Raw genomic sequence first — 26,282 nt, 5'->3', positions numbered from 1 at the left:
GGTCGCACGTTCATGTGTTTTGGGGGCGTGGCTTTGGAAGGAGCCCAGAAGGGAGAGGGTGGACTGAATGGAAATAATGAGCTCTCTTTAAAACAGTCGTGAGAGGTTTACATCCACTCGATTTTTATATTTTCTTTTTCAGAATACTTACATTTAAATTATGTATTGATATATACATAAAGTTTAAACAAATTTGAAAAAGAAGTTTTTTAGACCATTCCTACCTACAGCAGCTTTAAAATGAGTTAAATCACAACAACTCACGGAATAGTTTTGCCATGTTTATGATAGGAGTTTAACGATTTCAATTTGTTTTAAGTCGACATTTATGTGATTAAAGTTGACGTCAATAATGAACAATAAGCCTAAATCTTGAGCTGATACTCGAAACTGGGTTACCTTATGCACAGCTATGGCATATGACACAGTGCTGCCCACAAGGCTATTGCTCCTACATAATAGCTTATTTTTATCAGTTCTTTTGTCTTTGGGTCGTTATAGTGAAGCTGTGGGTTTTAGTTACTAAGAAATATATGCAAGAACTTTTCAGTTTCTAATCTATTTTATTGATAAATCACAGAACAGTGTTGACAATACATTTCTGCGCTACTGAATGTTTCTGTGTGCGTGCGATCTGCACGTGATGTGCGCGCTACTGTCTGTATAGTGTGTGCGTTACAATGCAGCAGTGCATTCGTTCAGAACATGCATTTACCCGATTAATTTTGAGCATCCAGATGGTATAATCAAACCTATATTGTGGAGCGATCTCGAAGTATACATTGATTTGTCATTTTAACTGTTGGAAACAGCGTTTCTTATCCTGAACATTAAAGTCGACTAGTCTGTGCAACCCCTAGTTGCAATGTTAATGTATTTGTTCTTGGCGGACTAGTTTTGCTATGCTTACTGCTGCTTCAGAGCAAGTATGGATTTGCTACTGCTAATAGATACACAGACATGATGCTGTGAGCATGTAAGATATGCTGCTGCTGCTGCATGAATAGACATACCCGGTACATGTATCCTCTAGCAGATCTAGGCAGGTGGAGCTGGGGGAGGTGGAGGGTTTCAGAGGAACTCTGATAGCGCGATACAGCACTAGCCTACAGCAAACACTGAACCAGACTATTTAAATTGTTGAGCAAGCAATCTCATTGGCTGTAGAATAGAGGCCAATCAGCTTGTGCCATGCGGTAATGATGTGATTCCTTGCAGACTGCATGTAAAGGACCTATCAGCCTGCGCCCTCTAGAGTTTCATGACTGAACTAGAAATCTAAAAAATGCAAAAAAACAAACAAAAACAAAAAAACACTGAAAGATGTACAATATTAAACTGGCTTATTTTTGAGTTTATGTATTTTTATTAAAACAGAAGTACCAGAGGTACATAGCTTACATATAGGAGGACCTTTGAATATTGTCTTGGACAAAGTCGGGCCTTGGAGTCAAAAAGGTTAAGAACCACTGCTTTAAGCAAACAATTAAACCAAGAAATGAACAGAACCAGTAAGAGTTTTATGATGTGATGTGACTTACTGCAGGTGGCATCAGCCTCATCTGATCCATCTGGACACTCAGGTTCTCCGTCACAACGCCAACGCCCAGGAACACACTGACCGTTCGCACACGCAAACTCTAAGGGTGCGCATGTGTTCTTCACTGCACATGGAGACAGAAAGAGAGAGTTAAATGCTTGTACAGAATAAAATTTCAAGACAGAATTCGCTCCGATTTCATCATGACTATCTTCATTTGTGTTTCGAATATGAATGAAAATCTAATGGGTTTGGAATGACATGAGAGTAAGTAAATTATGACAGAATTTTCATTTATCCTTTAAACAAAAATGTTGCTATACCTAATATTAATGCTAGAAAGCAAATGCACTTGCCAATTGTCATTTTTTATAGTCTATTTCACTTAAAAATCAAGTTGTGAAATGTTTAATAAAATAAATGGAGGAGAGCAAAATGAAAGGTACAGTATGCATAAAAAACAGATTTACAGCTTTTGTAATACTGCTGCACTCACTGATCAGAGCAGATGGAGCTGTATGCAATAGAGCATGGACAACAGTCTGGAGCCGCAGATATTATATGCAGAGACACTGCCGAGTTACTTACAAACTCTCACAGACCTTCAGTGGGCGGCAATCACAATACCCTAACACAACTCCACAAAACCTGTCGACAGACCTGAAGGATCCACTGCGGCAATGCTGCATCATATTCCTTCCCCACAGCTCTGAAAGGCCTCCTATTGTCCTTGGACTCTGGTAAAGGCAATGCGTGGTGTGGGCCAGTAACCAACCAACAGGGACGCGTCTAATCAAACGGAATGCACCCGCAGCCCTCCCCGAATCGTCAAGCTGTGCATCTGACTCATCCGAGAATGTGTTTTTAACAGGAACATTACATCAGCAGCTCTCTCTTCTCCTTCACAACAGTAAACACCCGTTTATTGAGCAGATTGTAATCATGATAGACCCTTCACTAAGCCCCACTTTGCTGCTGACCAATCCTACCTTAGCAACTGTTGCTGGCTGCTCTTTTTAATGGAAGTCTAGGGATCTGTGTATTTGGACAGTTTAAAATTAAATTTGACAGGAATTACCTAAAAAAAAAGTTGTTAGTCTGCCGTTTTTGTCCATGTTACTATGTCATTTTATATTATTTAAAACCATATCATGCCAAAAATTCCTTCCAGTCCACATAAAAAATTAATTTAGATTAACTAAATTGATACATTTTACTTAAAAATCACACTGTGCACTGAAGTCTCTATTGTAACGCTTGTCTGAGTCGGAACTGTAAACAAGGAAAGCGGAGCTTAGCTTCGTTTTTTTCTATGACTACAGGCACAGCTGTTAACTTGGGAAATTGTACTATAAGCTGTTTAAAAAGAAAATTTGACTTTTTTTAACAGAATGTGAGTGGTCAAAAACACCACCACAATGCTACACAATGCTGCTAGCTGAATTAAATCAACACTAAACTGAAGCGATCTGAATAGCGACACTTTATCGCTTTTTATAATTTTATTATTAATTATTATCAACTTCATACCTGATGAACTTCACAAAACTGACATTCTTATTGAACTGAAATGAATCAACACTGAACTAAAATGAGCTGAATAATGACAATATTTTCTTTGGTAGAGCTGCTTTACAACTGAAATTGAAGTTGTTTCATAATTGAATTTTGCATTAACACTTTCCTGTTTATTACTGTGAAGCTGCTTTGAAACACTCTGTATTGTATAAAGCGCTATATAAATAAATGTGACTAGGGTTGACTATAGTATTGGATGTTTGCCAGGATGTTACTTTGTAGTTGCCAAAGGTGTTCTGCATGTTTTTTGCACAATGATGCATTTTTTCTTTGATATGGCTTGGATGTCTCCTTCAATATCATTTTACTTGTATTTAATTGTATTCGAAGTGCAAGAGTAAAGAGAAACAGAAAACGGAAAGAGCTGGACTAAAGTTATCTAGTGTTTTTTTTATGATAATTTATGCTCAGTTTTATCAGTCAACGACTAACATAGCAATTGCAGGATTAGAGAATTAGCAAAATTATTATGTTTATTCATAATGATAATGTTAAAAAAATGAAACACTGCACATGTGCACATGCCTGCACGCAGATGAAATTGTGATGCATTTAATTTCAGTGGGATGAAACTCTGTTTCAAGGACAATGAGGACATCTGCACTAAGATTCAGTGATACACTTTAAAGTTGTTTACTCACTAATAACGGTTTTCACCAACTAGTGCCATCTGTTAGGCGGGCACTGCTGCTTTTTTAAATTAAGACTGAATGGTACTTTCAGAGACAGAAAAAAGGAGGAAAAACAGGGATATAAAGAGAGGAATGTAAAACTTCATCTGTCGTAAATAGATGTGATGCGATAAGGAGATAACCAAAAAATGATCCTAATCACTCATATAGCCGTGATGAGTGGCAGGACATCTGAACACTAGCTTGGTTTCTGCTTATCTGCGAAGCTCCACCCACAGTGAAACCTCATTGGTTTAAAATCTCCCTCCGCATAACTGTATAACATCAAATGCACAGTCACTGATACACATTTTTAAAATGAGCTTCAGGTGATTATTTCAGCATCATAAGCAAGTTTCAGACCTTTGAGGGGAAACATTGTCCATTATGACATCTCTGTACGCGTTCCAACCATCCTGGCTGTAGTGTAAGAACGAGGGAAAGGTTGTATTCATATGGACAGCTACTCTTCAAGGCATTATCCTATCTTATCTTAACCAAGGCAATACAAAGCCAAATTCTGTGAAAGGCTCACTACAGACATGGAGGCTTCTTTAGCAAGCATCACCTCCAATCCTTTACAGACAAGGCAATCCAAGAGCGCACTGCAATGAGCTCGAGAGGACAGTGTTAATTACATTCATTTTTTATTGATAACAATTTGAATTAATAATGGACTATTTTAACACATTAGTGTGTTTTCCCCCTATTAAAAATATTCCTTAGTTAGCTTAGCAACATGCTATGCCATATTTAATTTGGTGCAAATGAAAACAAGCCTATCCCTTGTGGAAAATAATTGCTCTTAATTATATTGAATGTGCACTAATGTGCTTCAAATCTTAAAAGTATATTTAAAAAAAAAACTGTATATGCAGATATCACTTAAGTGTACACTTTCATGACGTTTCTTAACACACTTAAAAGTGCACGCTGTTATAGTGTCAGATTAAAAGTTTTACTTTAAAGTACATTTTAAATCATTGGTTTAATTGAATCATGACAAATGTGTTATTACGAATATATCACACACCAGCCTTGTTCAAATTTAATATGACATCTACCCAAACTAAGGTTCGTCGTGATTTGCATAAGATGTTTCAAAACGGTCCCATTTTGGTTAGGATGCTGCCTAAGAAAGCAGCTACATACTGTATAAAGGCACTAGATAGAAAGGCAGCTTGGTAGGTTTTGGATCAGATCAGATATGTAATAGTACTGCACATCATAACCCAATAACAAGATAGTTTGTATGTGCTCCAGTCCTTTGAGTTTCACCTCCAGATAAGAAATAGAGTTCAGCTCGAGCGGCTCAATCTGGACGCTGTAATCACCAGAGGCCTGCCCAGTATAAACCAGATATGCTTCTCCTTTCTGTCAGAACAGGGCAGACAAGGTACTTCTATCCATCTCTACATCTTGTTTTGGTCCTGCAGTCTTCCACCACTGTGTTCTAGTGTGATTTAAAAGTCAAAGGTTGACCAACACAGGCACAAAAATATGCCTCAGTGACAAAAGACTAATCTAACCTGCTTTGAACTTGAGGTGTTTCAAGCACAAAATAAAGTTGGAGCAATACCTGAAAACAGGATTGAGACATGATGGAAATATAAATATTTTACTCCCACACAAAGTAAGGACATACACATGCACACAAACTTACACCCACAAAACACTATGTAATAGTTTTGTTGAGAAATAGTTTATTTCTGAGTCTCCCATTCAAGCAAATTGAAGATTAGTATTTCATTGGTAAATATCATCCTTGAAATTAAATAGTGTGCATTTGGGAAATGAAATCACATTAGGCAGGATTTGCAGCTGTGTGTCTGGGCGTCAGTGAGAAGTGGGGTGAGAAGAGCTTCTGCAGTTCAAAAATCCCGCATCTCTTCTGAAGCTAAAATCCCGAAAATCAAAAGGACTCTCTGAGAATCCAAGTGCGTCAGACAGTAGATGCTTATTTTATGGCAAACCACAGATCCTGGTTCAGAGTAGAGCTGGTAATCGAGTAAGCTGATGATTCTTTTGATGACATACAGTCTGGTAAGAAAGTAATATGTTTTGTATATCTTGCAAATCTACTAATCTACCGACAATTTTGACGATTAATTGAGTAATCCACATTGTACGGTTTGGAAAGCAATCTGTGACAAAAAGTAATCTGCCAAGTGTTTTGATAATTAATCGAGTAACTGTTTGGTGCACATCTTGGTAATTGAGTAATCTGCCAACAACATTCTTGATTAATCGAGTACATTTTTGTTGTACATCCTGGTAATCGAGTTTTTTGATGAAAATGATGGTGGATAATTGAGTAATCTGCATTATACAGATTGGAAAGGGAGTAATCTGACAACTGTTGTTGATTCATTTAATTTAGTAACCTGCAGTAATCGAGTAATAACAACTTTTTTGATAATTAATCGACTAACCGTTGTTGTATATCTTGGTAATCGAGTAATCTGCCGATTATTTTGACAAGTGATTGAGTATTCTGTGTCGTGCCTCTTGCTATATGTGTTTTTTTTTTTATCAATGAACCTTAGTGTAAACAATATACTGATTATTTTGATGATTAATCAAGTAACAGTTAGAAACCAACAATTTTGCAGATTAATTGAGTATCACTGTGGTGTACTGCAGATTAAATCATTTTATTTAATTATTTTTTTACCTACAGTATTCTTGCTCAGACCCTTGTCTATAGATTGTCCCTCTATATTACCAATTAATTGAGAATAATATAAATAGTAATACAAGATTTTTTAAATCAAGTACTCGTTTAATTGAGTAATCATGAGTCTTAAATGAGAGGAAATGCTCAAATCACACAAAACACACAAACATCTCTCTCTCTCTCTTTCATTTGCTCTCCCTTTCATATAATACTACAGGATTTCAACAGGAGTCTGATCCAGAATTAGGGCTTAGGGACAAATTGAAATACCTGGAGCTTTGAACACCCGTGCTCCAGAGAACAGCCTGTCCCCAATCATGTTTATGTGTGTAATCCTCAAATAAATGTCTCTATCAAACGATTGGACATGCTTCACATATCAGAATATAAACCCATGACATGCCTTCACATCTAATCCAGATTCACTCTTATTTTTATCCTCGTATCAACAAAGGAAAATCAATATTTGGCAGACTGGCTAGAATTAAAAATGATAGTTCATTATCACAGATGCTGATACAATTTTTATTTTACTTTACTATTGTGTATTTGAGTTTAAAGCCACTAGTAAAACAGTGTTGGAGGGATATATCTTCTATTATAGCACTATAAGGATTTGATAATGAGTGTACTTTAATACTCTCAGTGGTAGTTTTCTGCTGCTGTCTAATGGTCTCTCAAGGGAGGTTATAATAAAATACACATTTTTTGCAGAGCTTCACAAAGATGTCTATACTGTCATCAAACCATTTATTATACTGATATTTAAAAAAAAAATTGTTTTTACAAATATTCTAATGTTTATTGAAGTTTATTGAACTAGGAATGTGTAAAACTACACAATTTCATAATCAACTAGTCAGTGGGTTCTCTAAATGGCCAGTCAAATAGTTGGTGTTGGATGTATTGGGCGCTAGTGCAGTAGTAGGTCGAAGGAAGTGCTATAACTGCACTGGCACAGGTCCAACTTCATTACACTTCACTGAACAATCAATTTCCTTCCTCAGTATTACTGAACTTAAAACTTTATGTGCACAATGGCTACATCTAGTCATTAAATTAATTTATTACGGGCTGTAACTATGTAGTGACATCAGTGGAAAATAAAATAACTATGAGAAGTAATCAAGTCGAATAGCAAAACTGGTCACCAACTCATTTTTATGAATTATGAATTGTTTTGGCCCTAATGATTGACTTGATTGTATCAATTTTGTCAATGGTATCAATTCATTTACATTTACATGCAGTACGAATTACATGTGTCGGTAAGTGCTGCAGAGGAGACGTTGACAGAAAATTACGAGATCACTGAACGACACCAAATCTAGTCAGTTTGGTTAGATTTCTGTGGATGGGGAGTCATACATAGACTACAACAGTGGTCTCCAATGCAGTGCCCACGGGCACCTGGTGATCGTTTGGAGTGTGTGAGTCAACCAGAGCGCATTCTATAAATAAACTTATTTCATAATACTTGCTTGACATTAAAAAAACAAACATTTAAAGTCCCCCTGTAGTCAATAATTGTATCCCTTAAAACTCATCTTTGATCACCAAAATTACATATTTAAACGGTTTTCCTTGAAAAATAATTTCATAATACCTTAAAATAGCTTGAATGTAACTCTACACCCTTACCTCATTTAGTATATGCAGTTCTATGAATATGCAAATTAGCCCTGCCTCCACTCACCCACGTCAGCTCAGTTAGCACCTAAGAGTCAGTCTTAGACTTAAATAGCTCCTATCTTAAAACAAGTCTTACTTTTTATTACGAATCTTTTGACACTTGTGTCAAAGCTTCAGCTTATAATTAAGAGGATTTTTGAGAAGTTTTATACATATGGCCCCTGATTCACTTCATAGGTTGGTTTGGTTCTTGGCTTATAACTCTTTAACGGAGACTCTTTTCAAATCTCTAATAAAAATATGAATGGGAAAAATACTTGTGGAACTAAGGAACCAATCAGAAGAATCAATATCAACAATGAAATAAAAAAATAATATAATGCTTGCTAGAAATCATTCACAAAATTTTCAATATTTCAATAATAAAAAAGAGATTTCATTATTATTCCTTGGAAATATGATATGAAACCAAATATATTTGCAGCCTGAAGCAAGGTAAAGAAACAGCAGTAGCTCTCACTCACAATAAGGCTGGAGACCTCCAGCCTACACGTTTTTGATCAAACACATAAGAGTGCTCATGCTACCTCAGAATAAAGAGTCTGTGTGTGTGTGTGGATGTGCAGTGTGTACACATTTGATTAGTAAAGTACACACAACTGTGTAGGCTGTTTCCAACAGACATCATTTAAACAGCATTGTGCAAACATAAAAAAAGCCTCAGCCTTCTTCTCAAAAAGCAGAGCACCTCCTTCACAATTGACAAAGATCCCTCCGTATTCTTAATAGCAAATTTGTCTCTCAATCAATGCTAGATTTCTACACAGTGTAATACTTCACTGTTGACAAATTGGTGGTAATTGTTAATCTGCACTCTCCTTTCTTTCATCCTCTCAATATGTTTGCGATAAATGTTGAAGAACTCCATTTCTTCTGCCACAGCTGCTCTGTCGAGCCTGAGCGTGACACTAGATGAAAGCAGCTTTTAACGCCCTTCCTTCTCTGGGCAGGTTTCAGCCCAGTTTTCCTCAACAATGATGCATTTGGACTCAGAGCTCAGTGCAGCTTTGATCACCGAGCACAAGCCTCATGGGGGTCGGGCGGTGCTTGGCAGGGGGCACGCTGCCATCTGGTATTAGAGCTCAAACATTAGAGATGCACTACAGTGAAGCTTCAGAAGTCAGTACTGATGTTTGTTCTGCTCCTCAAGGCTAGATTTCACCTGTAACTGTGGATTAAGGATAGTTTTCCAGGTGGAGGAGGGAGCGTCTCACCTTCTAGCCTTGGTTTCTAATAAGGCTCTACTTTATAGGAACTTGCCACAATCACTTGATGGATTTGGTTTGGGACAATTCTGTACAGTTTAGATTCAGATTGGTCTTCATGAAAAGTTAAGTAGAAAGAAGTAGTAGTATTATTCTCTATATATATATATGCTGGTCGAACTGGGACTAGTCACAGCACTTGCATATTGTTGCCCTATTGTTGGTTTGATTGCTTCTATTTCTCTCCTCATTTGTAAGACGCTTTGGATAAAAGCTTAAAACATTTGAATGTGACTGTGGCAACATTTTAATAGGTTGGTTTAATGCACATTTCCCAGCAGTTTGGAATTGAAATGTCTGGCGAGTGGTGCTAAAAGGTGAACGCAAACATGAGTTAAAAACACATTTTCTGAAGCAACCATGACATTTTTGCTGTCTTTCAGCTCTTTTATCGTGACTCATGTTTCACAGGAATCTAACCTCCACATCACAAGTGCAATGCTGTACCAGACGAGCAACTGAGCAAGTCTTCCGCATTAGAAAAGCTGTAGATAAGGAGCTGGTTATGTGATGCAAACATCAAAATGTATTAGTTTACAAATCATGAGTTATGGTACAAGTGTTATGTAGTATTGTGTACGTAGTATATGCTATTTTCTTAATCTGTGTTGTAAAAAGCGCTATATAAATAAATGTGACTTAACTTGTCTATTGTGCAAAAAATTAAGTCCTTGTTAATCAATAATCTGCACCTATGTGCAAAGGGACAAAAGTTGTTGTTGTTTTACTGCCTCTTGTATTCATCTGATCTGCAAAGCACAAAGCGAAATGTACCCTGAGCAACGTATTTCAGGTTTTGCAGAAATGTAGTCACGTATTTCTAAGGAGCCTGGGTTGATAGCTTGTATTATGTTGTAATGCTTAATATTTGAAACAACCCAATAAAGAATATAAACATCTTTCCCTTAGGGGATTTAAGACAAGTTGGAGGTTATCCTAATTGTATTAGGAGATTAATGATGATGATTTAATTTAGGATATTTTTTATTCTTAAGTTTTATCTAAGAGTCCCCCTGTGGTGAACATCAAGTTTTTAATGTTGTTTATATGTCTATGTGGTGTTTTTAATATGCTTTAAGACAAACCATGTGCAAATTCATAAGTCAACACCATTGCTGAGTATTTTCTCCTTAAAACTGCAGTGAACCAAAGACAGTCTCAAAAATGTTAAATCGCTGGTGTTTCTGACTTCACAAACTACCTTGTAACCAATCAGGTCAACGTGTGATCGTCAACGAGTGGATCTCTGAGCTGGTGTGAGTGAGTGAAGGCGGGGCTCATTTGCATATTCATAGAACCACATATAGTAAATTAGGCAAGCTTACATTCAAGTTATTTTTTTACATCATTTGGGTGATAAAAGATGAGTTTTAGGGGATAAAATTATTGACTACAGGGGGACTATTCTTGAATGTGTTTGAGGACACATAATACCCTTTATTCTTAAGTTAGAAAATATAGCAGTTAAGAAGAATGTCATTCTTAGGAATGTTCTTTGTGAATCCAGTCCCTTGAGTTCTGACTTTCTTCCACATCATCAGTCACATGGACTATGTTGTAGATGGAACATCAATTTACTGCTTTAACAAACATTGGAACAGTGGCAAGACTAGCATTCAAATCATTACAAGTACACTTTTAAAGTTAGACAACAATCCTATTAGAATTAGCATGGCTGACTTAGCTTCAGAGAATGTTAGCAAACCAAGAAGCTCTTTTTCACTTACATAATTAAGCCCGCTAGCAACAATGTACCACAGTCGCAGACATACGTTCACTTAGTATTAATACTAAATGGGTCAGTCAGGATTAGGCCATTTATATGGCTATGTTCTGCTGAGTCACAGTAAGTCAGATGTGCAAAGCAATGTAGTTTTCCAGCTGGCCCTCATTAGCATATGCCCAATAAGTCAATATTGGGGAAATAAAGAGACAATAAGTAGTTAGATTGCTTTCCAGTGTGATGCTGTGCCACACAAAACTCAGAGAAGGCATTAAATGGTGAAACTCTTTTCTAAATAGTCCCGATGGGACATGTACGTTTTCAGTGAGAAGTAATTTACCTTTCTACACTAAAAGCAAAAATGTCAATAAGAGGCGTGTATTAATTCATAGCCAGAAACCTGCTGCATCTCTTCAATAATGTGACAGAAAAAGCATTTAAGCAGAACAATATTATAGATTCCTGTTAAGCGTAACAGTTAACAAATACTGAGTGGACAGACTGAGCCATCAGATAGTGCGCTCTCATAAAAGACTGTAGTAGTCAGTCTTTGATGTCTGCTCTGTTGTGGAGAACACTTCCAATTTTCTTTATCTCAAAAGAATTGAAAAATTCTGTCATCACTGAGATATTACATTCTCTCTTTCGGCAGTTTAATCTCTATCGTTTCATTTCAATTCATATCAGTAATGAAACAATGGATTTCAAGAGGGACAATCAATGTCAGAAGATAATAATGCTATTTTGAGCTAAATTTCCATTTTTGTAAAATCGGAGAAATAACACAGATGGTAGGCCTAGTCAGTGGTGCTAAAAACACAACCGTTAAGCATAGCTACACTGATCTGTGTGTTGTGAAGCTCTTAGTTTTATTGATTTTGAATGGCTAAAGCTAATAACATGGATCAGAGAATAATCACTGCAAATTCTTTGCAATTACATGTGAGCGGCAAAACGGCACAAAAGCTGTAATCATAACCTGATTTACCTCAAAACACACTCTAAATGAAAATTACTTTCACAAAATCAAAGCATATTTCAACCCAATATCAAAAATAAATAAACAATATTTTGTTGAAATGCCTAATTTTTGCAGTGACTTTATTTTCAATACAATGAAGCACATTTCCCTCTCAAATTCCCATTATTGTAATGTAAAAAAAAAATAGAATTCGTATTACTTTAATGAGGGAAAAAAGACACACGTTTAGATATCATGTTAATATTTTGTAGTGCCTTAGATTTATGCTGATTTAATAAAAAAAAAACATTGTATTAGTCATTTTACTGTAATACAGTAGAAAAATTTGGGAATTTAAATTGCCTAACTGTAAAGACAATAATGTCACAGTGTAAAAAATCTTGATGGTCCTAAAAAATAGCTTTCATTCTAACTTTTCTTTCTCTTACATTTTAAGTGCTGGATTATTACACGTTTTCATGACATTCCCCCTCAAACACATCATATGGACCTGACCGTAGCACCAGTCGCCAGACACACAAAACGCATTGTGTATTTTTTTGTTTTTGCACCAATAACTATAAGTTGATTTATAGAAAACATTGCATACATTTGAATTAAATGGTCTCTCACAAGACTAAAATCCTAAATGTAAACAGACGCCTACTGTCTGAAAGATTTTCTCCTACAGCATAAACAGCATCCTTTTGCTCCATCAGTATAAACAGCATCATTTACATTTATGCATTTGGCAAACACTATAATCCAAAGCGACTTAGTGGGCATTCAAGCAGTGGCGTGTGGTGGTCCCCACTGTATGTGTGTGTGTGCGTGTGTTTTTACTTATTTTTAGTTCAATGTAAATTCATGTTAATTTCCATATGATGTAAGCTTAGTTTTCCATATACGTTGCTCTAAGCAGACCATGACAATGTCTACATGCCTAAATGCATTGAATGTACTGTATTTTATATATATATATATATATATATATATATATATATATACATATTATGTGTTGTAAACATGTTCATATTGATTCTAAATGAATAATAATATGATACAACATAAATACAATAACAGAAAAAGCAATGCTATTTATCTGTATTTGTTATTTCTAATAGTCCCCTTATTTTTGGCCCATTAGTCAATAACGCCTCTGTAAACACAACCATGGTCACGGGCACAGATGTGCAGCTTTCATTTAACAGAGCTGAATGAAATACTCTAAAAGCCAGCTCTCTCACAGATCATTATTTCAAGATCGTTTTGATTCATTTTGATGTGACTGAAAGTGATGATGATATATGAGTGGATGAACCGTTTACTTTGCAATTATTCTGTCCATTTCAACAGTCTGACCCAGATTTGTGGAACCTTTGTGAACATGATAGGCGAGCATTATCACAATTGCAGGGTAATGAGCCAGACATAGCGTGATTGCCAGGTTTTATGGTGAACTTTGACTTGTATCTCGCCGCTACCACACCTAGAAACTTTGTCCAGTGGTGTCGTTCAAGGAGAGTGTTACTTAAAGGAATAGTTTACTTAAAAATGAAAATTCTGTCATCATTTACTCAATCTCAAGTTGTTTCAAACCTGTATAAGTTTCTTTCTTCTGCTGAACACAAAGGAAGATATTTTGAAGAATGTCAGTAACCAGACAGTTGATGGACCCCATTGACTTCCATAGTAGGAAAAAAATACTATGGAAGTTAATGGGGTCCATCAATTGTTTGGTTAATTCTTCTTTTGTGTTCAGCAGAAGAAAGAAATTCATACAGGTTTGACACAACTTGAGGGTGAGTAAATGATGACCTTTAAGAAAGACTATTTGACTAACATATGGGAAACTAGAATAAAAATGCCGACACATGTATTTCCACTTTGCCATCAAACAATATCAGAGTTTTTCAGTTACGTGAACAGATATGTGTTGTGCATCCAACATAGGCTCATTGGAAAAACGTGCCTCTACCTACACTTTTGCAAAACCCCAAAGACGTACCAATACAGTACATACAAACCACTGCAGTTTCCAGGTGAAAGGAACACTAGAGGCAGTAAAACACCAACAACTTTTATTTCTTTTCACACAAAATTACGATTCCAGAGGTAGATTATCAATTAATCAAGACATATTTTTGTGCGGTTTCTTGAATAATACTATGTTATAACCTCAGAATACTTTTACAATAGCGCATGATTTGTAGACTAATACATTTTGATGTTTGCATCACATAACCAGCTCCTTATATACGGATTTTCTAATGCGGTCAACTTGCTCAGTAGCTCAGCTGGTACAGAATTGTACTTGTGGTGCCACGGTAAAAAGAGCAAACTAAAATGGCATGATTGCTTCATCAAATGCGTTTTTATCTCACATTTGCTTTTGTTAACACTATCGGTATCTTCTGGGTTTAGTGTAGGTGTTATTTGCAAACGCGATAGAGCATTAACTTTTCTGCCGTACATGCAACAACAACCAACATAAATAATCAAACATTGCCAGATTCACATTCATCAGTTTCATATCAAACTGAACAAGCTTTTAGCAGAGTTTTGCAAGAGGCAACGTAATTTCATTGAGCAGAAATGTCGCCACAGGCACGTTTTTCCAAAGAGCCTGGTTTGTATGCATTGGGTAAATTGGTATGAGCTGATTCCATGCTATTCCTTGATGTCAACGTTAAGCTCTCCTGCTCAGCATCCACTAATCTTCCCGCAGCATCACCCTGACTAATCACAGATAATGTGTGGATTTTAACCACAGAGTTCCTAATAGCAACATCGGGGCGCTGGCTTATGAACCCAGATGACACAGGAGGGGAAGACAGAAGAGAGAAGACACCTCTCAGACGGATAATCTGCCGGAGGGATAAGGAGACTTGGTTAGCTCAAGACACTAACCCCACAGAGGCCTAACGCTCGTGTCTCTCAAACTTGGGAAAAGGACATATCATGGATTTTCCTTTCTCATTTAAAAGACAATGCTTTGAAACTAAAGTTCAAAATGCAGAGCCTCAGTCTACTAAGACCATTTATGGAAGTTTAAAGTGATAGTTCACCCAAAAATGAAAATTATGTCATTGTTTATTCACCTTGATGTCACCCTTATGACTTTCTTTCTTCTGCAGAACACACAAAAAAGATATTTTGAAGAATGTTGATAGCCAAACCATTTTGGTGGCCATTAGGAGCTTTTGCAACGGGTAGTTCTAGGAACACCAGGGTGGTTCCCCAAGAACTAATGGTTCTCCTAGGAACGTTTTCCTGGTTGCATTCACACCGCCATTATATATATATATAGTCATTCTATATAGATCAGTGGTTTACACAGACTTTTTAAAAATGGCGGGTGCTGGTGTTTCACATGCGTTCAGCCAATCAGCGTACACTAACGTCACGGATAGTTCCTATAGTGCTGGTTTAGACCCGACTCAGAAGTAGGAGCTAAATTGGTTCCTCCAAAAGGAGTTCCTAGAACTAAAATCGGTTCTAGTTCTACCAGAAAGACTCGGGAGAATAAATACTGTAACAATTATACATTTATTACAGTTTTTCTCGATTGCTTAAACACATTTCTTGAAACTATGCCTCGTATTCTCAAAACTATAAACACAAATCCATAACGTCTCACCCAATTCCCCAAACATCCTATTTTCAGGTCAAAATGAAGCTCTACACTCAAAACCATTCACTCTTGCTGAAAAACCAAACTTTGCCCTCAAACAGGACACACAAGCCCTCAAAATCACACACACTACAACATAGTCTAACACACTGGTGCAATAAATTCAAAACAACATTTCCAAAACTGGTAAGTTATGTTGCTTGTGGTTCCCCCATCACAAACCTTTTCACATGATGAACACAAAAGACAAAAACAATGGATACATTGGCACATTTTTATTCATACACAGAAAACACACACACACAAAAAAGTTTTTTTTTTCCTGTTTTACTCTTTTTTTTTTTACTCTTTTTCTTTTACTCTCTCCTCTAAATTTTTTTTTATATTTACTTACAGTAAGATGTGTGTGACCATCATATGACAGTAAAAGAGCAGACACAAACCTTATTCTAATATGGAATTGTATTGGAATGGTAGAGTGTTGGTCGTGACAGGAGGGCCTCCACTCAAGGATACAATATGATGGACACGTCTAAGAATGTTCCACATATGGTTGAAATACCATAATTTGCCTAGAAAGATAACATTCTGGGAGTCAAGACTATAAAGGAGAAAGGATGCCCTCCCTTCACTGTCACACTCTGCAGTCACTCTGTGTGACTGTATGACTGCTGGCCTTTTCTTGCAAGAAAATAAACCTCATCAAAGACTATTGGAAATGTTTGTCTCTTATTCAGTGATAGAATTTTGTTTGCCACCACACCTCCCTGAAGGTTCTCGAGGCGACGGTACAGCGACTCAAATTTGACCTTACTCGTAGCCGAGCCTCCCTCATAGTCATACCATTGATAAAGACATGGGCAACTAGAGTGGCTTGAATTTCATCTGAGACTGCTTGTCTTCTTGTCCTTGCCCTTCCTCCTCCTCATTCTTATCCCTCTTCCTTCATGTCTTTCTGGATCCATTGTTCCAAAACGCAATAAACTGATTTGGGCCCTTTTATATATCTATTGAAGGTTCTGATTGATGTGTGTTAAATTTTGACTCTTAGTGTTTCCACTTGGGTAATTGTGTGCTAACTGAGCTGAAGCTGTGCTGACTTGAGTGAACAATTTTGAATGCTAGTGCTTTCTAAATGACAACATGGTCTAAGCAATGAGAAATGAAGGGATTTGTGTGTAGAGTTTTGCAGTGACAGTTCAACAAATCTGACTCATGTGTCAAAACAGGGAATAGTGTTTATAGTTTAGTGAAATGGGTGTGCTTTTTGATAAATGGCGTTTTGAAATTTTAGTTCAAAAGCCTGGTTATAGTGTTTAAGCAATCGAGAAAAACTGTAACAGCCCACCAAGCAATATTATGAAATAAAGTTCTTTGGCATAGGCCCCGTCCGTAACTCGCAATCCGAGGGTACAGACTCTGCATTTCCTGCCAGAAGACGAAGGCAGGGGCGCAGCCGATATCTGGGAGGTATGGGAAGGGACCATCCTGGTGGTGGTGGGGAGGATGGAGGGGAAGGGCCATCCTGGTGGTGGTGGGGAGGATGGAGGGGAAGGGCCATCCTGGTGGTGGTGGGGAGGATGGAGGTGAATGTAGGCGTCAGCATCTGCGAACTCAGACATGTGTAAGTACTGATCTTTTATACTACAAGTATTAGAATGTGATTGGATAGATGAGAAGGTAATAAGTGACGTAACAATTGAGTCTTCCCGGCAGAACTTACGCTAAAGCTTTCAGTTCCTGTGGTGCGAACTTGCCAAAATCCGGGTACTTCCGCCAATAGTTCTAGGTTCCTCCGGGGCGAAAGCCCCTAATAGCATATTGCATAGACAAAAAACACTGAGACATTTCTTAAAATATCTTCTTTTGTGTTCCACAGAAGAAAGTCATACAATTTTGGAACAACATGAAGATGAATAAATTACAGAATTTTAATTTTGGATGAACTGCCTGAAAAAAAACTGATCATTCACAAACCATCATGATTCTATCGCAGCCATGCGCAAATAACACAAAACCAGCTATATTTACAGATTTTGCCCATTCTGATGATCAACAATGCGAACTATGCCTGTATGCTAATATTAGCCAATAACAGGAGAATTTACATATAGAAAATCTTAGAGGTACAACAAAAAGCAGGCTGTTTGAAGTCAACATAATACAGGTACGTGTTTCAACTGAAGCAGGATAATCAGAGACAATGTGTTTTGCAGGGTAAAATAAATTGTCCTAAAAATAATGCTGCAACATTAAACATCTTAAGGTTCCTAATAGTAGACTTTTTTAAAATAATGTGCACCACGTTGTGCACAATAAACCAGGAACATGCATTAAGAAAGTGTAAATTGTGATTTCATGTTCTAAATGCTAATTCTAAAGTGCACCATGAGGGTGGAAATTGGATATGTATATTAAATTATATAACTGTTACAAGTGCAAGAAACCTTCACTATAATTGTGGACTTTAAGCAAAAAACATCAAATGCTACAAAAAGTCTAAGCTGTTTATAATATATTCATAAGGTATAATTTAGACAGACTTGTAAAATTTTGTTAGGAAGGTCTATCCAATGCTCAGAAGGCGAAAGGGTTGGAACTTGGTAATTGTCTTTTCAGTATAGTTAAAATGATGGGGAACGTCTCCTAACTCTATAATAAGAATGCAGACATCCCATGAGCCTTTTATCATTATTAGGATCTTTGCTCTTCGCAATCTTCTACAGAAATCCTTCAGAGACGCTTGCTTTTAAATAAAATTCTCTTATTTATCAGTCCGCTCTGTTTTGAATTACTCCTGTTTTCTTATTCCCTTTCATTCTCTTCAAAACATCAAATCTTACGTCTTACTCTCCTCTGGTTTTGCTCTTTTATTCTGCTGGTCCCTACATGAGTGCTTTCCACCATTCTATGAGTGGGAGTCTGCACACAAACAGGGCTCGCACTCAAGCCAAATACAAACGGTTTTTTTTTGTTGGGTTTTTTCGGTAGATGGAGGGAAAAGCCTCTTGAGGTGCCCACAGATGGGGGCTACAGCTGTGCTGAGGGCGTGTGGGGTTGCGGTGCTATAGTGATAGTAAAAGGGCTGTATTTCAGTATCACCTGCCATACGCTATTAGTCACAGTGTATCATTGGACTTCTTTGTAAGCATTGATTCCTGTGAACCTGTTTGAAACAGCCAATCAGTGCCGTTAAATTTCACATTCAGGATCGTTTGGAAATGCTGTTTTTCTGACGCAGCATGAAACACAGAAACGCATATGAACGTTCACATTATGAGTCTGAGACGAAGGAAGCCTTCCTGCCTCCTCTGTCGTTATTGTTCATACAAAATCACCTCTCAAAATTGGCACAGCTTTAAAATACATTAAAACACTTTGCTCTTGACAAAAAGAGAATGCTCATTTCCATATACGCAACACGTATGGTGTGAAAATGTATTGTTTTATGAATAATTCTGGCTGGTTTCCTTCCCCTTGGGTGATAATTGCACTAAAAGAAGGAAAATATGGGAGAAAATTTTGAGGGAATTAAATAAAAAGAGGTTAATATGTTGGATCAACAATATTGGCACAGCTCAACACTTTGTTTATGTGCCAGTTTTTAGTGGAACAAGGTGTTGAAATTTGGATCAGGATCAAATGGCCATGTGTCCAGTCATATCGCCAAAAAATCTGATAAGAAAAAACTCGAGCAAGTAAATTACTATAGTCTACCGTATGGTGCTTCAGGAACCAAAAACGTGCCAAAAGTAATAGTGATAGATGACAATGTTTTTGTATGATAAACAACTATGGGTCATTCTCGCTGCTTGCCAAGTCTGCATTATATTAGCATCTTCCAAGAAGAAAAAAAAAACTGTAATATTGTGAAATATTCTTACAATTTAAAATAACTGTTTTCTATTTTAATAAATAAAAATAAATAAGTTATTACTGTGATGGCAAGGCTGAATTTTCAGCAGAAACATTTCTTATCATCACACACATTTGAAAATGGCTGCTGCAAGTTCAAAAGAACAACATTTATTCAGGGCTGCCAACTCTCACGCATTGAGCGTGAGACTCACGTAATTGACACTTTTCACACGCCCTCACGCCACACATCCATTTTCTCACGCACAGAAAAATTGTAGAGCAAAGAGGTACTTTTAATATTAAACTAATTCTCAGCTCTTAGATTCCGTCAATTTTATTACGAAATTCAGACAAAAATACGTTTGGCGCTTGTAAATGTGACGTGACAGATCGCTGAGCGCCTCAGTTCAAGTGCACGTGAACCGATCATCTGTTACTTTTTTATTTAAAGATGCAGTACAACTTACAGAAAGTATACATAATATTGACCAATTAGTGTTTTTCAACCACGGAAAGAGGTCAATATAACAGCAGGAGAACAATTATGTCACATAACGTTACATTTACCTCAGGAAAGCCATTTAATGACCATAGCATGTTAATTGAAAAGAAAAAATAGCTAGAGAGGAGATTTTGCTGTGCACTATATTACATATTTATTATATTTGTACTTATGTCATTAAATAATTGTTATTATAACAAAAACTGCATTACATTTAATTTAATTTGTTATTTTTAACCTTTAATAATACCAGCAGATTGGGCCCTCTATGTTTACAGCATTAGGTGAGATTATTTTTTTAAATAAAATTTACAATAAACATGTATCCAAATTAGTCAATATTGAATCAAAATCGGAATCAAATCACAAGAATGAATTTTTGTCAAGCAATAATAAAAACTATCCTACCAGTCATTGTACAATGTAAAACATTGTAACATGTTGTCACTAAACTTCATAAAATTCTATTTAGTTACCAAATGTTTTGACAATCACAATTACACTTATTGTGATGCAATATTTGTTTTTACATACCCCCCCCCCCCCCCCCCCCCCCCAAAAAAATCTCACTCCAAGCCCAAACTCAAAAGTTGGCAGCCCTGTTTATTTGAAATGAAAATCGCTTGTAACATTATAAATGTCTTTACTGTCACTTTTGATCAGTTTAATGCATCCCTCTGAATAAAAGTTAACTTCCTTAAGTTAACTTCCTTAAACAAAAGATAGTACTGACCCCAAACTTTTAACAGTAGTGTATATACACATATCTCTGTAATTAGAGTGTTTGGCATGGTAATGGATATGACAATGTTGATGTTTGGTCTTGGCAGAATAGATCTGCTACGCTGCTGCTGTTGTTATTGCTGCTACTGTGAGCAAGTAAGAGTAAGACATGCTGCTGCTGTACAAATTAGCATACGTGAATTACCCGTAGCAGATCTATACAGGTGGAGCTGGGGAGGGTGGAGGGTTTCTGAAAGCATTGCTGCAACTGCTAAGGCAATGCTAACCAAGTATTTGAAGGATGAGCTCATTGGCTACTGATACAGCAGGATCAGTCTGATTGTAAGCAGATTGAGAAAAGAAGCCTGTGCCATCTAGAGTTTCATGACAGAATTTATATATATATATATATATATATATATATATATATTCAAATTACCAAATATTCTAACTAAAAAACTGAGCAAGCTGCAGAAATCACTATTACTGTGTACACTCAATGATACCCAAAGTAAAATCTGGGTCCTAAAGCAAAGCCGCTTCTATACCAAATGTGCTGCTCATCACAATTATCACTTCTGACGCAATTTACGCTTTTAGTTTCAGATTATTAATCATTTCATACTGCAGAAAGACAGTTCAGCACTCAATAAGCCTGACAAATATGACTCATCTTCATGACACATGATCAAACAACTGCATCTGCACTATGGAGAGGGCAGGTCACGAATCATTTTAATCAGGAACACAGCACACGATTCTACGCATACGCATGGCCTTGTCATGCATTAGATGCGGATGTATAGACAGTGTGCGGATGTATCTGTTGGATTTGACATGGGGGTTGGGATGGTGGTGTAGGGGGAGGATAAAAGGGACACAGGGGGAGGGGGGGCGGCGGAGGAGCATCAGGGGAATCCGTCAGGGCGGAGGTCAGCTCTGTTTGTGCCAATATATTTGTTGGAACGAGGTGTGGAATTATACTGTAAATCAGGATCAAGAATATATTTATCTAGTTCATTTTCATTCTGTTCTCTAAAATAAATATAAATAAAACTATAAATATATCATTATAAATACATATTTTTATTTATATCTTATACATAAATTAAACTGTTTTGTTGTACGGACAAAAAAATACCTTTTGATTTACCTAATTTTGGAATACAGGTTATTGAATAAAGTGGAAAAAAAAAAAAAAACATTTCCTGTTATGACAGATTTTGCTTGGATACAATAACTTCAGACTGCATGACTGCCCTTTGTTGAGAGCAATTGAAGGAGCAGTCAAAACAGTAAACTCAACAGGCGCATGATGCGGTGACACATAAACTGCTTAAGAAAACAAGCACTCCTTTTGGCCTGTCTTCAGCTTAGAGCCACTAGAAATAACCCGATGCAATGAGGCAAGACGCACTTGACAAAAAAGGCTAAAAAGTTGCTGTACAGAACACATATGCATGGGTTGTTCTTGTACTGCAATTAACCACCTAATGAAAGAATGATGCATGAAATGCCTTGCTGGATGAATTCCACCGTTTTTGTTTGCACAGTTTATGCTCCAAAAACAGTCAAATCAGATGCAATATGATGTAAAAATGTGGGTACACTTTAGGTGCTCTTCCACTGCGTCATATGACTCGGCTCGTCTCGCTTTACTTTGGATCTGTCTGCTTTTCCACTGCAGTTTAGTACCGCTTCAAAGTGGTTGGGATTATAGTTGCGCCGCCGCTACTGCCGTGACATCAACGTCAGCACCTCGACTACTGACCACGATACAGCCATTTCTTTTTTCAAGTTGAGTGTGATGGTTTTTTAAAGCAAGTCGTTTAAAAAAGTCGAGCGAACAAATGATACTGTGGTGGCTGTTGCTGACTATTTAAATCTAGTGGGTTTGGTGCCTCGTGTGGCAAATCCAATGACGCTGATAGTGACGATTCTCTCTGACCAATCAGTGATCTGCAGTGTTTACACGTCGCGTTTTAGTATCGGTACGGCTCTATTGGAACCTCAACCAAGGTGGTACTAAAAAAAGTACCAGGTTTTTCGGTGGAACCCCCCCCCCCCCCCCCCCCCCCACACACACACACACACACCCATTTCAGTAACTGTTCAGTTATGAAATACAGTGATTTGGTATTTAAACATGCAAACGGATAATGGTATTGCTATATATACACTACTGGTCAAAAGTCTGTGGTCAGTAATATATTTTTTCAAGAAATTAACACTTTTTTTCCAGTAAGGAAGCATTAAATTGATCTAAAGTCACAGTAAAGACATTTATAATGTTACAAAGGTTTTCTATTTCAAATTAATGCTGTTCTTTGGAACTTTCTATTCATTAAAGGATCCTTAAAAAAGTATCAGTTTCCATATTAAACAGCACAACTGTCTGTTTCCAACATTGATAATAATAAGAAATGTTTGTTTGCTTGAGCATTAAATGATTTCTGAAGGATCATGTGACACTGAAGACTGGAGTAATGATGCTGAAATCACAGCTTTTCCACCACAGGAATAAATTACATTTTAAAAAATGTATTCTATTAGAAATCAGTTATTTTAAATTGTGATGCTATTTCACAATATTATTGTTTTTAATGTATTATATTGATCAAAAATACAGCCTTGGTGACTTATTTCAAAAACATTAAAGAATCTTACTGACCCCAAACATTTGCAAAGTGGTGTGTATTGTATACATGTCTCTACATTTACAAAAATCGACATTTAACAAGAGTGTGACAACAACAATCCAATTCGCAAACATGAAAATAATTTCAAAAGGCTTTTGAAATAATTGATTATAGCTTTTGATGCTAATCAGTTATTATTTGAAAAGCTCAAAAGTCACTCAAACAAAGAAGTAATGCTTTGGTGGGAGGGCTGATTTTGACATCTCGTTATGCACGGCTGCTGTTCTCACACACACATGTGTGTGTCAGTGAGAGTCAACGCTACTCACGGCAGTTCTCCTCATCGCTGTTGTCAGAGCAGTCATCATCATCATCGCATCTCCATATGGTGGGAATACATCTCATGTTGTTACACTGAAACTGTCCATCCTCGCACTCCGTCTCAGTGCCAGTTTCGGTACCTGAGAACGACAGTGAAGAGAATTACAGTCGTGCATTTGCTCTTCTACTCAAACCAATATAACCTGCAACCATTACATGAAAGGATAGCAATATATCTACTACTGCACAATAACACATTCCTGAACCGAGCAAATCCAAACACAATGTGACCAGCAATTATGTTACTACACGCGCACTTCAATGAAGCCATGACAAAGAAAACGAAAAAAACACACTCAAAACCTTTCTTTCTTTCGTTCCTATTTGTTTCTGTTAGGATGGATATAAATATGAAACAATAAATTCACGCTGCCACATCATCAACCTTTAATATTTTACTCGTGCAAACTAGATTTTTAATCAAGTGTTGTGTGTGTTTATAGAAATGTGTAAACGCAAGGCTGCCCGCGTAGAACAAGTGTTTAGTCTCGCGCATCCACGAAATAACCAACACAGCATCATTCACACAGTCTATTAAAAAGGCTGATAATTTCATGTCCGGAAAAAAAAGAGAAAATACAACAAACCTTTTGCTAAGTATAATTCCGAAAGTAAGAAATGAAAAAATAATAATTTCCCAATTTCTGTCCACATTTCCGAAACGGGTTGGAGTGTTCATCCACAAACAAAAGCGTGTCCGGATGGCGTCGCTCCTTCACTGGATCTCCAATAGATTCACTGGCAATTTGAATCAATGACGACATCAAACGTAAGCGAGTATGAATAACTGCACTGAAGGGTAGTGTGCCATCAAACACTAATTAATAGATAGAATATGAGGCATGATGGAATCAAATCAATAACAATCATGAAATTATTAATATTGTAGAGATTTTTTTTATCATCATTTAAAACCTTTTTTCATCATTCATCATCATTTAAAACCTTCCCCAATTTTATTTATTTATTTATTTAGCCAATTTATTTAGCCAGCCAGTATATATTTTATATAAAAATAAATATTTGTTATTTATTTAAAATATTATTTACATCTTACATCTTTTATATATATATATTAAATAAATTAAATAAATTAAAAATATTTATATACATATATATATATATATATATATATATATATATATATATATATATATATATAACTGTTAAAATGAGTGGTTGGTCTAGAGATTTTTGGCAAGACTAATACATTTCATTGTATTTATTAACTTGACTGATGCTAAAGTGACTAACAGTACAGTTCATTAAATATTATTATTATTATTATATAATAATCTAGTTTTTCCTGTGAATTTCCAAATAGATAAATTGAAAACAGCCATTAAGTGCATGGACAAATAAGGGTACGTGTACACGACAACAATGTACTAAAAACAGGAAAGTTTTTCCTTTGCGTTTTGTGCACTGACAACAGTGTTGTCAAAACGATCCCGTTCACACAGATCCCGAAACAACTAAATGCTGTATTCTGCTGCCAGGCCAGTAGTTGGCGATGTCTCTTTGTAAAGATACACTACGCGCCTATAGACTGAACACGTAAAACGCATGCGCTTGACATCACCGTTTTCAAAAATTCGTGTTATTGTAGTTTGTGTTTTCAGGCCTCCAAAACGCTTGTGTAAATGAACGCCCAAAACGCATAAAAAGTCTTTAGTTGAAAACGGTGTTGTGTAAACGCCCCGCCCCCTTATAGCCTAAAAAATCTCATGAAACATAGCACCACCCCTCCGGTATGTTCACGTGCATATCCTCAAAAAGCGAATCACCCTGAAGCAATATACAGAAAGGAAGCAAGGCAGACAAAGTATGAGATGATCAGTTTTTAAATTGCATTAATTATAACCCTTATTAGGATAATGGGGTTAGGTGACCTTGTAAAAGAGTTACAGTATATATACTGCATCTGTGGCACTGTGCCAGCATGAACAATTCTGTCAGTCAAAACTAGGCCAGAGCGATCGCCCCTGACAGGATAATCAGTCATTTTAATAGCAGTAAGATGGGGCTGAACTCAACCCCTCCCCCGACTGCTTAACTGTGAATGTAGCCAACCACAACAAAGTATTCAAAGGAAAAAAAAAATGGACAGGGGCAAAGACCTTATTGTCATGAACCTGGCATGTACCCAGATTATGTAAACTGGCAGCAGGTGGCTGCCAATCCACTTTAGGGATACACACAAAATGCCACTGAAAGAAAATGTAGAACAAGTTTTAAAAAATGTTTGAGCAGATGCTTTAAAAAAAAAAGTTTTACCTAACTGCACCTACATACACATGTATTCAAATAAATCATGTGATGTTTTGTCAATTAATGAGGAGCAATTCTGCATTGTGTGAACTAGAGTAAGTGAAACCAAACTGAAACCAAAAGACTGGATTCGGTTACCTTTTTAAAGCTCTGAAATGTAACAGAGT

The 26,282-nt window shown here is 36.7% G+C and overlaps 1 protein-coding gene across 2 annotated transcripts in view; it reads right to left on the bottom strand.

Moving 5' to 3' along the window:
- The window catches only part of LOC307160859 (low-density lipoprotein receptor-related protein 8-like), an 86,713-nt gene extending 62,149 nt beyond the window's left edge, over positions 1 to 24,564 (bottom strand). For both annotated transcript variants that reach the window (XM_079875150.1, XM_079875151.1), the window contains exons 1-3: positions 24,432 to 24,564; positions 23,793 to 23,924; positions 1,542 to 1,664 (exon numbers count right to left, since the gene is read on the bottom strand). In XM_079875150.1, coding sequence (XP_079731276.1) covers positions 1,542 to 1,664; positions 23,793 to 23,924; positions 24,432 to 24,498 — 322 coding nt within the window. In that variant the 5' untranslated portion in view covers positions 24,499 to 24,564. The remainder of the gene's footprint in view (positions 1 to 1,541; positions 1,665 to 23,792; positions 23,925 to 24,431) is intronic.
- Between the last annotated feature and the right edge of the window lie 1,718 nt (positions 24,565 to 26,282).

Source organism: Squalius cephalus (assembly GCF_949319135.1).
Source record: "Squalius cephalus genome assembly, chromosome: 7".
NCBI classification, from domain to species: domain Eukaryota; kingdom Metazoa; phylum Chordata; class Actinopteri; order Cypriniformes; family Leuciscidae; genus Squalius; species Squalius cephalus.
This window is presented reverse-complemented; position numbering and strand designations above follow the sequence as displayed.